General features: G+C 33.3%; 1 protein-coding gene across 1 annotated transcript; it reads left to right on the forward strand.

The window, feature by feature from the left end:
- The first annotated feature begins 925 nt into the window (after nucleotides 1–925).
- On the forward strand, nucleotides 926–15,698 carry LOC127732870 (probable methyltransferase-like protein 24). The gene is made up of 6 exons (XM_052242056.1): nucleotides 926–1,151; nucleotides 1,993–2,105; nucleotides 5,522–5,650; nucleotides 7,109–7,183; nucleotides 7,515–7,656; nucleotides 14,446–15,698. The coding sequence occupies exons 1-6, from the start codon at nucleotides 1,050–1,052 to the stop codon at nucleotides 14,761–14,763; spliced, it is 879 nt and encodes a 292-aa protein (XP_052098016.1). The 5' UTR covers nucleotides 926–1,049; the 3' UTR covers nucleotides 14,764–15,698.
- The last annotated feature ends 1,371 nt before the right edge of the window (nucleotides 15,699–17,069 follow it).

A 17,069-nucleotide genomic window follows, 5' to 3' on the forward strand; every position in this document is an offset into this window, starting at 1 on the left:
TGGCACTGTAGGCAGAGCACGCCCCACTAAAATTTTACTTTATTTAGCATAAATTAAAACACATTAGAAAATATACGCTCGCTCCACTCGTGTTGCTATGTACAATGTTAGTCACTGCAGTGTAAAAAATATTTAAAAACAAAAAAGATTTGCAAAAACCTGAGACTACAAGTACTACTCAGTCTCAACTAATATGATATAAAACATAAGAGATTTGGTACGATTGCTAATGGAATTACTATCCATCAGATTCAAAATGAAGTGGATGTAAGCAACTATATATAAGGGGCCGTACGGACTTCAGTAGTAAGCAAAACCATCAGCTTTAAAAGGCCCCGACATGACAAAATGTAAAACAATTCAAACGAGAAAACTAACGGCCAGATTTATAACAAAACAATTAACGAAAAGCAATTAGACAGACATGAACGAACAACAACCAATGAATTACAAGCTCCCGACTTGGAACAGACACAAAGAATGAGACAGGATCAAATATGTTTGTGAGCGACCAAAGTCCCCATACCTCGTACAGCGGTTTAGCAACACAACATAAGAACAAAATGTAAAAATCAGTTGAAAATAGCCTTAGCACAACTGTTTAGTACAAAGCACAAATACAACCAACATAACTAAACATTCCTTACATGATTACGTGATCGCCCCCGGTATTGGTGGGGTTCGTGTAGCTCAGGCTTTAGTTTTCTATGTTGTGTTTTGTATACCTGTTGTTTGTCGTTTGGTCGTTTTTCAATTTTTTTTTTTTTTTTGCCATTACATTTTACAGTTCGTTTTTGACTTATCCCTTTGGTATCTTTTGCCTCTCTTTTACATAAGTATTCAATTGTTCATACGATAAAGAACGTGAAGGCTGGTTTAAAATAGAAACATATTTTCTATTTAAATGTTTTAATTGACGCAAGGATTTCAGTACAGTAGGACGGAGTTGACCGGGTTTATGATTAATATTTTAGTGAGACCATTAATTGCTCCTGTGATGTGAAAATGTGTCACACATTTCAAAGCTACAGATTTTCGTGTAATTTACCATGCACGTCTGTAGAATAAGAAGGAATATAGTTTGTTATATTGTTCTTCTGCTATTGTTATTTTGTTGTGTGTTTATTTATCTACGAAGACCAAAAAGGGAGGTAACTCATTGTTTTTAATATAGTGTGCTAAAATCAATATTTCTCATTTGATTTCTCTTTTATATTCATAATTCAGATTGTTTTTAAAATAATGAATGAATTTCAATTAAACATGACCCTTTTCATGAAGTAAATTCAGGGGGTTTAAGATGTACGGTTATTTGTAAAATTTACATGCGGAAATCGCTATTTAAGTTAAAACGGCGCGAAAGTATAATTTTTAAGACTCGCTGTTAAACTGTAAAAACTCATCATAGATCAGAATTAAAATTTTGTACGCCAGACGCGCGTTCAGTCTACAAAAGACTCATCAGAGACGCTCGAATCAAAAAAGTTAAAAAGGCCAAAATTGTACGAAGTTGAAGGTCAAAATTCCGAAAGGTTTTCCCAAATAAAGCCAAGATAATCTATTCCTGGGGTAGAAAATCCGTAGTATTTCGAAAAATTCTTTTGTAAACAGTTAATTTATAGTTATGACCAGATCAATGATAATTCAGGTCACCAACGAAGTGCTGACTCCTGGGCTGGTGATAACAGGATTTCGAAGCAAGATGCAAACTGTAATGGAAAGACTTATGATCGACATACAGCTTTTAAGATATATTGCTGTCTTTTGAAAAGTAGCAGCAATGATCCAGACTCTCTTGTTTCCAGCTTTTGCCGACAAGAAGAAGATTACAGTTATGTTTTAGATAAACCTGGGAATAGTATACTGTATAGATAAAACTTCCTTTCTAGTTTTTAATTAACAGCATGAGTAATTATTATCTTAATAGTTATTACAATTTTGTTCCATAGATAGCCCGAATAAATAAAAATCTTTATTTTTATGATTTATAAGGAAAGTTTACATGTGCAGACAGAAAATCAAATCTGGAAGGAAAAATGTTTGCTACCATCTAAAGTAGAATTACCAAACCTGCCTCACTCCAAACTGGCATCATTATACCACGAGTAAGTATTAAATTAAGATGTAACAACTTGCTTGAATTCGATTAAGAAAGATATGGGCGGAGGGTGCAACATAGTTATTGGCTTTATAAATCGTAGCGCGATTTTTTTCAGACACCCTACAAATTTACCACTTGTGTTAATTTTATTAAAACTTGCATTAATTTGAATATAAGACAGTAATATCAGAAATATAGAACATTGTAGCCAAAATTCGAAGCGTACTTTATGTCACAAACGTATTACATACTTGTTCGAACTTTGTTACCCTTAAACGAAATTGTTTCAAACGGTGTTTCAACAGCTAATATGACCATTATTTACAGGAACCACCCCTCCCCTCCACTTCCAAAAAAAAAAAAAAGAAATGAGACGAAAGTGCAGATATCGCAAGACTAATTACCTTGTATTTCCCCCAGATTCTAAGGAAAATAGACACAATAGAAGAAATGGTCTTTGGTTTTAACCTTTCTTAAATAGCAAATTATTAGACATACTGTTTATTGTTTGAATTATACTATTAAAACTTAAACTTGATCAAAAAGTAATGCATTATCATTTTCATTTTTAATTAGGATCAAACATTTCAAAAGTACTTGAGCGTGTTTCAGGTCATATTTGAAACTCTTACTTCACCGATGATAATTTATTTTTTCACTTAAAACCATTATTGATCTCAATTTTAATCATCTTGATATCTGGCTGAAAAAGAATTATGTGTACATATTTCATTGCAATGACTTGTGCGAAATATAAGCTCATGATTTTAACATTCACAGAGCACAGACGTCGCTTGAAACAATTTAAACAATCGAGATATGTAAAGACACATGTAGACCAAATAAAAAATGATGAAATTTACATCAAACACTTATTTCTAAATAATTTCATTTTCAGTCTTTTCAGTCATAAATTTGGGAACATTAACAAAAATCAAACTTTATAAAGCTCATGACGCATTCGCAAATAATGTAGTCTATTAAAAACTTCCCTTCACGAATAAATAAAATAGAAATGGTAGTTTACGTGCTAGGGAGCGATGATCAGTGATAGATATAAAAAAATCAGAAATGTAGATTTGGAAGTTTGGCTGTACCTGTAGAAATAATTGAATACACATACTTAACATACGTTGCTTTCCATTTATGAAAACGTATGTCTCTTCAACCTTTGATACTCATATTTTAGCATTACACAAGGTCATGCTTTCCTCAGGCTACAATAAATCCATTGGTGATGTACTGATTGTTTTTTCAGCTCGAGATAACATATTTTATTTATTAAATACAATTGGACTTTGAACTAGCATTCAATAACTTCGAATTCTCTTAGATCGTACCTTTTTTTTTGTAGATGAACCCTTTCCAATTTATTTTTATTGTTCTAATGTTCTGATGTTACACCTCTGTTACAGGTTAGAGGGTCAGTCGAGCACTCGTACACTCACACACAACGCCTATTTGTTTATGTACCTTTCATAAACATTGAGCATGTAGTCCAGTGGTTGTCTGTGATTGCCGCCTGTCATAACTGATTTTCGTTTAATGTGAACTTGCACACTGGTATTTTTTCACTTCGTGTATCTATGAAGTTGATTACACTGATATAAACAGAAGTTACAACCTCTTAAAACATTTCTAAATTTTATTTTTTTTTCGAATTGCTTAATTTGTTTTTCAAAATTTGAAATAGGAAAATTGTTTATTAGCAAATATATTGCACATACTATAAATGTAAATTTAAGTGAAAAAAAAAAAAACATAAAATAAATTCCATTTTTTCCGTTTTTAAAGTATCTCTTATCTGAGGGATAATATTATTTTTGAAACTATTTTTCACTTTGATCGGTTGTCCATTATTTTAGGGTCAAAAGTTTGTTCTCTCACTCAACATGAATATAAAAGATGATGAAAATAACAATTCATAAATTTCGTGCTTCCGAAGCGCTTTTCTGGAGTTACCTTCATTTGAAACGATCAAACTTTAAAAACAATTGAAAGCCAAGGACGTAAACAAACGTTTCAACGTTACCAAAAGATGCATAGAGAAAATAGTCAAATTCCTCTATGGTCAACTTTTCCTAATGGAGTTGGAACCTGAGTTTCTTAATAATTTCTTAATTTATCAGCGGGAATTTCTAGAATAGATTTAACATGTCACTAACGAAGCACTGTCCACTGAGCTGATGGTACCATCTGGGACTTAAAATCCACCAGTAGTGGTATTGACCCAGTGCTAGTAAATGAAATAAAACTTTATAAATTTCGTGCGTCCTAAGAGCTTCTGGATTTACCTTCATCAGGATCTGTCTATATAAAAGAATGTATGAATATTTAGCAACGAAAAGAGCTATATGACCAAAAGATAATAAAAAAGAATAGCCTAAATCTCCTATGGTCAACTTTGCCTTAGGGAATTGGAACCTTAGTTTCTTAATAATTTCTCAATTCGTCAACGGGGAATTCTAGAATAGTTTAGTAACAAATCATGTCAGTATAGAAGCAACGGGTTGATGATACCCTCGGGACACTGATAGTCCAACAACAGTGGTATTGACCTAGTCCTAGTAAATGAAAATAACAATTTATAGATTTCGTTCATCCGAAACGCTTTGTTGGATTAACCTTCACAATAAATTCTGGAATATTTTTGTTTGACTCATTTTACTCTGTTGACACACCCGGTCTCGCTCCTTTTATAGTTTATGTGATTCCAATCTAATTAAAATATAGATCTCTGATTTCGTTATGCTCATTTGAGCTTCGATGCAAGTTACGATAGATCTGAGTTTTGATCAGATTGTTGTGAATCCCTCAGATTTTGTTTGTTACCTTGATTTGTCTCTTCCTTCTCGATCAATGAGTTTTGACCATCGTTAAACTACTGTCGTCTTAATTTGTTATGAATATTAATTTTTCTTTACCTTGCATTTGCAGATATGAAACATACCGAATTTGCCGAGTTCGAAATTCCATTTTTTTGATAAACAAGTTCTTTGATTTACCTCTAACTGATGAAATCTATTGGTTTTGGACTGACAGTTCCATTCGCACAGAAGCCAGTGCTTTAACGATGACCACGATTTATGACATTCATTTCGATAAACATTCAGTAAATCAAAACAACTTTTGAAAATTGACCTCAGAGGGCCCGCACTAATCTTGTTTCAAATATATATGATGTTTATCTACATCATTAGAGTAAATAAAAACTAACCGAAGATGTCAGGCTTATTATTTTGTATGCTTAACGCACATTTCGTCTACTGAAGATTCATCAATAAAGAGTATTCCTGGTGATAGTTAATTAGTATTAGCTTCTTGAACGCTGTGAATTTAATAGTTATTTAAGACTGTAAACAAATTTCGTGGACTTTTGTTCGTGCTCAAAAAATTAATACTTGAACTTGTTATCTGTAGATACATTTCAAGCTTACAGTTCGGATGTGACAGTATCATACGACTAGGAGAGGAAGCCGATGGCGGTTGGGATATCTGTGATGATACCCCATACAGACCAGGCGCCCAGTGCCTTGTGTATTCCTTTGGGTAAGTTTAGTTTTCCTTTGGGATGTCGGTTTGGAAATCTGTGATGATCCTCCATACAGACTAAGTAATCAGTGACTTGTGCAATCCTTTGGGTAAGTTTAGTTTTTCCTTTGTGATGTTGGTTTGGAAATTGGTGGTGTTGTGACATACTGACTAGGCTTAAGTTCAGGTTTCTTTTGGGATGCCGATTTGGAAATCTGTGTTGAAACTTCATACAGACCAGGTGCTCAGTGTTTTGTATATACCTTGTGTAGTCGTTCAGTTTTCCTTTGGGATGTCGGTTTTGAAATCTGTGATGATATGCAATACAGACCAGGTGATCTTGTGTTTACCTTTTGGATGTCGATTTGGATATCTGTGATGATATGCCATACAGAAAAGGCGCTCAGTGCCTTGTGTTTTCCTTTGGGTAAAGTTCATGTTTCCATTGGGATGTCAGTTTGGATGATCTGTGATGATATGCCATACAGAAAAGGCGCTCAGTGCCTTGTGTTTTCCTTTGGGTAAAGTTCATGTTTCCATTGGGATGTCAGTTTGGATGATCTGTGATGATATGCCATACAGAAAAGCGCTCAGTGCCTTGTATATACCTTTGAATAAGTTCAGTTTTATGTTTTAACAACGTCGCTTGTGTAGCAATGCAAATAAACAATTAATTTACATTAAAGAAGTGGGCTTTATTGACTTTCCCACCCAACAGTGAGATCATTGCTGATGTGTGATCGTTGGCTGTTCGGAATGTGTAGCTACACAGCCATATCCTGTCGAATTTAGGAAATAAAAACTAAGGTAAATATTGCAATCGGGGAACAAAAAAAGATTACTAGAAAACGAAAGAATAAGCATTTATTCATTTGATCAAAAATTCAAAGTTCTGTGAAGAATTTAAATTTCATTCAAAGGGAATAAGATTTAAAACTGGGAGTATGACCTTCATTTTCTGAAATACTAGTATTTTGCATTGGTTCTAAATATCGTTTTAAGAGGAACAAATATTACTTCTGAAATAAATATTTCGAGAGAATAAAATATTAGCGAGGCAACCAAATATTGATACAAAACATGTTTGACTGATCTGGATTTCATCTTTAATTTTTTTTATTTACTGATGGTCTTTATTTAGATAAATTTATATTCAAATTTAAGATACTAATATATTCAAATTTAAGATACTAAGGTGTGGAAGGACCTTGACTATCTGACTTTGACATCTATTTAATTAAATGCATGGTAATGCAAGTTGTTACTCAATAGCGTCTTTGGTTTAATTTGTTTTGAAAATAACAAATATCTTGTATGCACGTCCTTGTTACATTCTAGTATGGTATGTATTATTATAACACAGTTTCTACACAGCATAATAAATGTAGTATAGAATGCGATTTACTACTTCTTCATACAGTAGATCATCTTTTGGTCAGGCTACATCTTTGTCGTATTTTTGATTTAAAATTTCAGAATAGATTATGATTTTAGCTTTGACGATGCCATCGCCAAGAAGTATGGATGTGAGGTGCACTCGTTTGATCCAAGGTATACTATTCCAAATTGAAATTTTCATAGAGAATAATCACCTTACATTCTTATAGTTACTAGTCATATATTTCCATTAGAAGTTTCAGAAATTATTGGATATGATGGATAATAGTTTCAGACACCATTGGGTATCATGGATAGTGTCTGCCATATCTCCTAATAAAATAAAATCTGGCATTATACAAAAAAGCATATATAAAATAAATTGCTTTAATTAACGTTAAATGTAATTATTAAGAGGTAATATCATAATGCACTTGTTTTCAACTTTCAAGTTTAGATTTTTCCCGGTAGGTAAGTTAAAATGAAAGCCTTTATATTTTTGTAGTATGAAAGTAAAAGAGGGACTTAGGACAAAAAATGTCTGGTTCCATCCGTATGCTATAGGACCAAATACACAGATACAACGTGGTAGTCATTGGCCAATGTTTACCCTAAAAGATTTAAAGATCAAACTGAACCATCAAAATGTAAGTGTGTCTAGTATTATTTAGTAAATTTTGTTTATAAATCTGCCATTAATCGAAAAAATTAAATTAAATTTAACACTTAAAAAAAAATCCACAGTACTAAATAATCATAAAAAATAACAATTGTATCCTCCAAAATTTAGTCTGAAATAATAAAGATAAAGAACTGTCAGGACCTATTCTATGGTAAAATTTTCCAAAACTGTTCTAGGGTAGAACTGATAAATGCTGCTCTAGTGTAGAACAGTCCGCATTTGCTCTGGAAAGAACTGCCGTAGAACAGTTTCTGTCACAAACTGTTCTAAAAAGGCGTCAGGAGAGCTGTTTAACGACTGTTCTAGAACACTACTGACAGTGCTTGTATATTATAAAAGAGGTAAGAACTAAAACCGACTATACTGGAAGAACGATATAACATTTATTTGTGGACTAAAATAGAGAATGGAAACGGTGCATTTGTCAAAGAGAAAACAACCTGACCAAAGAGCAGAAAAGAGCCCAAGTCTTCATGTGAAAGGCTCGATACTTAAAACTTTGTAAAATTTTTCATTTAATCCTCACCTTTTTATAGTATTTATGATTTATGCAGTAACAAGCCAGGCAAGCGGTTAAGGCTTAGATGATCATTAAGCATACTCCCTGTCAATTGTTATAGTTAGGCATACTAGTAGTATGTTTATGTATGATTATAAAAAACGTGGACAATGCTATAACATAATATCTTTACTAATAGCAACGTGAATGGACTATATTGTGTCATAGATCAAATTTATTCGTTCAGCGTATGTTCACTTGTTTTTGTTAATATGTCTTTTGATTGAGTTAAGCCATTTCAATTGATATTTTCTAGTGTGTCTTTCTATGTTGTGATGTTACACTATTGTTTCAGGTAGGGTGAAGGTTAGTACCTATTAAAACGTTTAAACCCGCTGCATTTGTTTGCACCAGTCCTAAGTCAGGAACCTGATGTTCAATGGTTTTTGTTTGTTGATGTGGTTCATATGGTTCATAAGTGTTTCTCGTTTCTCGTTTTTTATTGTCGAGCCTGCGACTTTTGTCGCAGAAAGCTCGACATAGGGATAGTGATCCGGCGGCGGCGGCGTTAGCTAACTTCTTAAAAGCTTTATATTTTAGAAGGTGGAAGGTCTGGATGCTTCATACTTTGTATATGGATGCCTCATGTTACGAAGTTTCCGTCAGTCACATGTCCAATGTCCTTGACCTCATTTTCAAGGTTCAGTGACTACTTGAAAAAAAAGTTAAGATTTTTTGTAATGTTAGATTCTCTCTTATTATAAGTAATAGGATAACTATATTTGGTATGTGCGTACCTTGCAAGGTCCTCATGCCCGTCAGACAGTTTTCACTTGACCTCGACCTCATTTCATGGATCAGTGAACAAGGTTAAGTTTTGGTGGTCAAGTCCATATCTCAGATACTATAAGCAATAGGTCTAGTATATTCGGTGAATGGAAGGACTGTAAGGTGTACATGTCCAACTGGCAGGTGTCATCTGACCTTGACCTCATTTTCATGGTTCAGTGGTTATAGTTAAGTTTTTGTGTTTTGGTCTGTTTTTCTTATACTGTATGCCATAGGTCTACTATATTTGGTGTATGGAATGATTGTAAGGTGTACATGTCTAGCGGGCAGGTGTCATCTGACCTTGACCTCATTTTTCATGGTTCAGTGGTCAAAGTTAAGTTTTTGAGTTTTGGTCTTTTTTTCTAATACTATATACAATAGTTCAGCTATATTTGGTGTATGGAAATATTTTATGATCTATTTGGCAGTCACGCAGGTTTTATTTGACCTTGACCTCATTTTCAAGGTTCATTGCTCAGTGTTAAGTTTTTGTGTTTTGGTCTGTTTTTCTTAAACTATAAGCAATAGGTCAACTATATTTGTTGTATGGAAGAATTGTTAGCTGTACATGCCTGCCTAGCATGGTTCATCTGACCTTGACCTCATTTTCATGGTTCATTGGTCAATGTTTAGTTTACTTGGTTAATGTTAAGTTTATGTGACAGTTGTAATAAAGCTTTATATTTAGGACTATCAACATAATATCAATGATGAGTAAAGAAGGCGAGACATTTCAGCGTGTGCACTCTTGTATAGATTAGACCGTTGGTTTTCCTGTTTGAATGGTTTTGCACTAGTCATTTTGGGGCCCTTTATATCTTGCTGTTCGGTGTGAGCTAAGGCTCCGTGTTGAAGGCCGTACATTGACCAATAATGGTTTACTTTAAAAATTGTGACTTTGATGGATAGTTGTCTCATTGGCACTTATACCAAATCTTCTTATATCTAATATGTACAATATATGCACATGATGTCATGATTTCAAGTGAGCAACGCATTACTTGTAATTGATGCAGTTTGTTTTCTTTGAGGAGGTACAATTCTTACATTCAGAATCTTAATTTTGTTGTTAAACACACATGAGAATGGAAATGGGGAATGTGTCAAAGAGACAACAACCCGACCAAAGAGCAGAAAACAAACCAAGGCCACCAATGGGTCTTCAACGCTAGGAAAAAATCCTGCAATCGGAAACACTTCAGCTGGCACCTAAACAATAATGTATACTAATTCGGCGAAATGGACACCACACTGAACCACATATTTTCATAATGTCATGATAATGTTGAATTAGATAAATTTGCGTATTTAAAATTACCTACGGTCACTGTGTAATTCAAAAATATTTTACTTGTAATATTATAAACACCCGAAAGTGCTTTTCAAACTGTTTTATTGTCTCAATAGTAAATATATTATTTTTGATAATACTTGGAAGAAATGTGTTTCCTCAACTGCTTACTTGAAACCAATAGAATTATTTTTGATAAAAAGTTAACTATGAAAATTGAAAAATCAAAGAAGTAACATATATATAACCTACTTATCCAAAATATACCTGTTTATGACATCTTTACACTAAATCCATTGGATGTTTGATGTGTAATATTTTAGTTTTCGTCGTAGATGCATGATTTTTTTATTAGTTGGCTTTGAACTAGCTGTCAGTAACTGCGAGTAATCTCAGATCTGTACTTAGTGTCTTTTTGTTGTGGGGATGTATAAGTACCCGTCCACGTCCACTCTGTGTTTTTGTTAGATGTTTTTCTATTTGTATCCATCTGATGAGTTAATCCTTTAACAACTGATTTTTGTCGAGCCTGCGACTTTTGTCGCAGAAAGCTCGACAAAGGGATAGTGATCCGGCGGCGGCGGCGTTAAATAACTTCTTTTAAAAAAGCTTTATATTTTAGAAGGTGGAAGACCTGGATGCTTCATACTTTACATATAGATGCCTTATGTTACGAAGTTTTCGTCTGTCACATGTCCATTGTCATTGACCTCATCTTTATGGTTCAGTGACTACTTGAAAAAAGTTAAGATTTTTTGTAATGTTAATTTCTCTCTTATTATGAGTAATAGGATAACTATATTTGGTATGTGCGTACCTTGTAAGGTCCTCATGCCCGTCAGGCAGTTTTCACTTGACCTCGACCTCATTTCATGGATCAGTGAACAAGGTTAAGTTTTCGTGGTCAAGTCCACATCTCAGATACTATAAGCAATAGGTCTAGTATATTTGGTGTATGGAAGGATTATAAGGTGTACATGTCCAACTGGCAGGTGTCATTTGACCTTGGCCTCAAGTGGTCAAAGTTAAGTTTTTGAGTTTTGGTCTTTTTTTCTAATACTATATGCAATATGTCAACTATGTTTGGTGTATGGAAATATTTTATGATGCACATGTCAGTCTCGCAGGCTTTATTTGACCTTGAACTCATTTTCACGGTTCATTGCTCAGTGTTAAGTTTTTGTGTTTTGGTCTGTTTTTCGTAAACTATAAGCAATAGGTCAACTGTATAGAAGGATTGTAAGCTGTATATGTCTGTTTGGCAGGTATCATCTACTTGACCTCATTTTGTTGGTTCATTGGTCAATGTTAAGTTTTCATGGTTAAGTTTGTTTCTTAGATACTATAAGCAATAGGTCAACTATAGTTAATGCATAGGTTGATTTTAAGGTGTACATGTCTGCCTGGCATGGTTCATCTAACCTTGACCTCATTTTCATGGTTCATCGGTCAATGTTTAGTTTTCTTGGTTAAGTCTGTTTCTTAGAAACCATAAGCAATAGGTCAACTATATTTAGTGTATTGAATGATTGTAAGGTTGGTAGTTGTAGTAAAGCTTTATATTTAGGACTATCAACATAATATCAATGGTTAGTAAAGAAGGCGAGACATTTCAGCGTGTGCACTCTTGTTATAGTTTGTTCTTATGTTGTACTGTTACACCACTGTCCCAGGTTAGGGAAGGGTTGGCGCCTTCAAACGAGTTTAACCCCGTCACATTCTGTAGGTGCCTGTCCCAAGTCAGGAGCCATAGTGTAATTCGTTTGTTGCTGTGTAACATATTTGTTTTTCGTTCATTATTTTGTACATAAATTAGGCCGTTAGTTTTCTCGTTTGAATTGTTTTACATTTGTCATTTCGGGGCCTTTTATAGCTGACTATGCGGTATGGGCTTTGCTCATTGTTGAAGGCCGTACGGTGACCTATAGTTGTTAAAATCTTCTTATTTTTATACTTACACGGGAAATATAGTTAACGTCACTGACATCCTTAACAACCAGAACTGTTCTGAATTATGATCAAAGAGCTGCTTTTTATTTACACAGTTCTACGCTAGAACTGATCCTGTCAGACTAGAAGACTCCATTGCCTTTTTTCTAGAGCAGCTCAACGACAGATTATTCTGACAGTTTTTGAGGAGAGGCTAGAACTCTTCCCAACTGTTTATATTCATTATCATAAAGGGTCTCGTAGTCAACATTCATGTAAGGGCTAAAACAATCCATCTTCAACTAGAGTATATGCAAGTGTTTTTTCATATTTTAGTATCGTTAGTTAAAATCACCACAATAGTTTCAAATAAAAAAATGAGAAATATATCCTCCTTCAACGAACTGTGTGGCATTACTTCCATCCTATACTATTAGCTGAATGTAGAGCACTGAATAATCTCGTGTAGAAGATTTTTTTCTTTCAGATATATCAGTGTTTATCTGATAGTTTTAAACGAAAAGGCAATGTTAAAACCTTTTCAGTTAAACGGCGTTCAGTAAAGGGTGTATCGCAGTCAACATTACTGTAAGGGTTAAAGCATTAAATCTTCAATGGTTGTATATAAAAGTTTTAGTGTTAGTTCCATATTTTTAGCATCGTTAGGTCAAATTACCCAAGTATTTTCAGAGAGAGAGAAAAAGACGACAAATATATCCTCCTACATGAAACTGTGTGGTAATGCTTTCATGCGATGCCATCATCTGAATGTAAAGCAAGTAATCTTGTAGAAGATTTTCTTATTATCAGACATTTGAAATCTTTTTGTGATAGTTTTAAACGGGTATATATATATATATAGACAATGAAGTTTTTTCGTTTGAAACTATCCGTTGACTTGACGTTCAGTAACATAATTCTATTAGACAAGAAGTAGTTTAAAATTGAGCAGTCAGAGTTAAGAATTATTTCTTGCAGGCATTGTGTTTTGTATAAAAGAAATGATATGAGGAATTTTAATAAGAAATATCATTCCTTAGTGATATCAAGTTGAGATTGGCAAAGAAGTTTCAGAAAATATTTAGAGTTGTATCATTGCAACCATGTATACAAAATAGTTAACACACAGAAAGATGGGAGTCTACCGCACAGGTTTTTTCATCCAACTAGACACGATAAAAAGGAATTTCAAAAATACCTTCCATCTTTATCTGCTATATTTTGGTCACAGAAGAGAATGAACATGTAATCTCATATACTGTTCGATGGGTCATAATTATATAGAACGAAAAACGGCTTTATATTCATCCCATCAGGACAGAACGGGGAATATGACCGTGAAGAGCATCTTTTTGCTATTTTCATGTTATGCTAGTAATAACAATCGAGAAGAACTTGTATGAATAATGTTTTTGAAAATCGAACACTCTTCCTAGGATCAATTTTTCACTTGAAAATATAAGAATTGTTTAAGATTACTATCAATTGATAAATATACCGAGTTCAATTTATACTTGCTGGTGTTTCGTAACGTACATTTGGGAGCTTGTAGTATGTGACATAATTACCGTCATGAGTTCCACCCAATCAGCACAAAGTAACAAATCATTACTGATTGTCTCCTAGTCATCAATCTTATTCATAAGTATGAAGAAACTACTTGTTCTTGCGGTTTTTACGAGGAAAATTGAAAGTTGTCAAATCAGAATAAAGAATGGCCTTTGGTTACCTCGACACACGATTGAAGCAAAATGAGGAATTTTACAAAGGACTTTGCATTCTTTGTCTTTGTCAAGTTTGACTCTTATCGACCCAGTAATTTCAAGGGAGTATAGGATTGACGGCGGACATGCACCAAGTTATGGCAATAGCTCAAATATCTATGGGCAAAATGAACTAGAATTAATCTAAAGAATAAAATTAATGTGTGTATGAGTTTTATAAATAGAGATCTATCGAATCCGGACAATCATAATATTGTTCAGTCGTACCAACAATAATTAATTTTCTAATGATTTTTTATTGCTTTGAATATAGTACTTCATGAAATAACAAGCTACGCTATAGTATCATAAGTCGCAGTTGAAAGTATTGAGGAAAGCAGGTGCATATATTCAATAGTAGATGAATTGATTTTGTAAAAAAGGGTATCAAGGAAGTAACATTTAATAACAAGTCGCAATCCCATCTTGTTTTTGTTTCAGAGACCATTGACAGCTGTGAAACTTGACGTAGAAGAATGGGAAATGTTTGCTTTGCCGAACATGATATCAGCTGGTAACCTGAAGTCAGTCAAGCAGCTTCTGCTAGAATTTCATATTACAATGCGACCAGAACCTGATAAACAAAGATATATTCGGGGACTAAACATATTGATAGATTTGTTTGATGAAGGATTTAAAATATTTTGGACCAAGAAAAATTTATTTTGTAGATTTACATCTCTTGAAGGAGATATAGAGAGGACAGGGTGTCACGAACTATCATTTGTGAATATCAATACATTGAAAACTGATCTTTAATGAATAACACTGTAATTTGACAAACATATCATGCCTATTTAAAGAGGTGGCAAGAAAGAAGTCGAAATGTCTCTCGTTGGGTAGCGTGTTTATTCCTGAAATTTATACTTAATCATAACACCATATCACGTACTAACGAAGATTATTCGATAAAGAAATATATGGATTGCAGCTTTTAAAATCTTTCAAATATATTACGTTTAATCATTTCTTTATATAGGTTTATATACTCGTGGGGAACTTTATGATAAAAGAATAAAAATATGTTTGTCATAAATTAAATATTAAAGTAAGGGGCTTAAATTTGGTGAGAGAAAAAAAATGGGGTCATCATTCATCTAAGCTCAAAATCGGCTGTAAAATAGTAGAGTTATTTTTTGCATTTGAAAATAGGGAAAATAGAGGTGTTGACATATTCAAATCGAATATTTATATAGACAAATATTTGTATTTTTTTTCAAATGTAAATTTTAGAAAGTTTCGAAACAAGTAAAGTAGATGCCACATTCAAAACAAAATTGTAAATAAAAGTCCAAATGTAAGCCTCCTATATAGTAAATCAAAATTATTCGACAAATATCTGCTGAATCCATTTGTTTATCAACAACTCCATACCCTACTGAGCAACTTGAATCATGCAAACATGATAGTGCACAGATATATCATATAATCAAATTTTATTTACTTAAATTAGTTATATAAAATCCATAAAATATAGTTATTGTACATAAACATTTGCCCTAACCATATTGAAATAATAAACAGAGCTCTTCATTCACCATTTTATCAATGTATATATTGAATATAAGATCATTGTTGTATATTGAATATAAGATTATCGTTGTGTACTTGTTTATATTTATGTGTTCGACCTTTGTACCACACTGCCCCTATATAGGGGCGCCCAAATTGGCAATACAGAATTTTTTATGTTGTTTGATGTTGTAAGCCTTTGCTAAAAATTGAAGTACAGTTACATGTAAGTGGAATAACTAAGCCACCAATGAGGTAATAATGATACTTCGTTTTAAAAACAATTAAATGAAAATGGCTGGAAAGAGGAGCTGGTTTGGTTCTTTTATTATGTATCACCAATTTAATACCAGAGCCGTATTTCCAATAATGTCTACCATCTCAAACCAAGATTATCTAGAGTTGTGTCTCTTAGACTAGGAAATTTTACTAACTGCTAGATATTTTCTTCTTTGCCTTTGGCTCTCCTGTTCTCGAACAGTCGGAGAGTATGATATAAATAAACAGGACATTACAGATGACTAAATTGCAGGAATATTGTTAGTTGCTAACGTCTATTTTTAAAATTATTAACAATTGAGGACTTTTGAATAGCAGAGTAATTTGCAGCTTCTGAAATATTAAAGTGGTTGCCAAAAATGATAAGTGAAAAGGTTTTGACACCCGTTTCAAACTACGATGTTCAAACCCCTATTTAAGCAGATTGTACAATTTCTGAATTCAAATCATGAATAAATCTTGCACTAAAGAAGTAGAACTTGCATATGACTACATTTTTTTTCTAAAATGTGTATGAGTAACCTTATTGTTCGAGATGAAGGCAACAACATAAATTAAAATGCAAGTAGCTGAAGTTGCTTCATTAATACCTATTTTGATCCCGCATCTGATATTAAACTGGACTCGCAGAATTCGCAGATGATAAGTAAAAATCAAACAGCAATGGCAGCGTTACAAACATTTTCATAATATATTCAACCCATACATTTGAATTAGTGTTTCTCAGTGTTGATTTTAATGAGAATTACTGTCTCTAACACGAATCTCCCGAGTACTAGGTATGTCATTCTCCAGGCGGAAGATATTATTACTGTAATTTGCTGGATTTTTGCCCGCTTCTGTAAGCAGTAGACTTCTTTGAATAAGTAATGAAGATCTGTCTAGAAAATTGGTTTCCCCGCCATGATCAGTATTGAATTATTGCATGTTATTTGTTCATTTGGCAGAAAATGCTTCTTTGTTTGGCAAGAAAGTGAAACAAACATTCCATCGCGATTCCAATTAAAATGTCGTACGTGATGGATTTATGGGACTGAATGTTCAGAGAAATGAGCCGTTATATAACCAGAAAATATAACTAATAATGGAGACTGTTCTTGGAACGGTCTGTTGGCATTAAAACTATTTGCTTTTAAAACAGTTATGCGTCTCTAAACTATACACCTAATGTGTTGTAGATAACCTAATAATCCGACGTGACTAAAGTGATTTTGATGATGAAAATTATACATGCATGCATGGAACAATTTACTGAAGAAACCATCAATTCAAAA

This window comes from Mytilus californianus, unplaced genomic scaffold (genome assembly GCF_021869535.1).
Source record: "Mytilus californianus isolate M0D057914Y unplaced genomic scaffold, xbMytCali1.0.p SCAF_1, whole genome shotgun sequence".
NCBI lineage: Eukaryota > Metazoa > Mollusca > Bivalvia > Mytilida > Mytilidae > Mytilus > Mytilus californianus.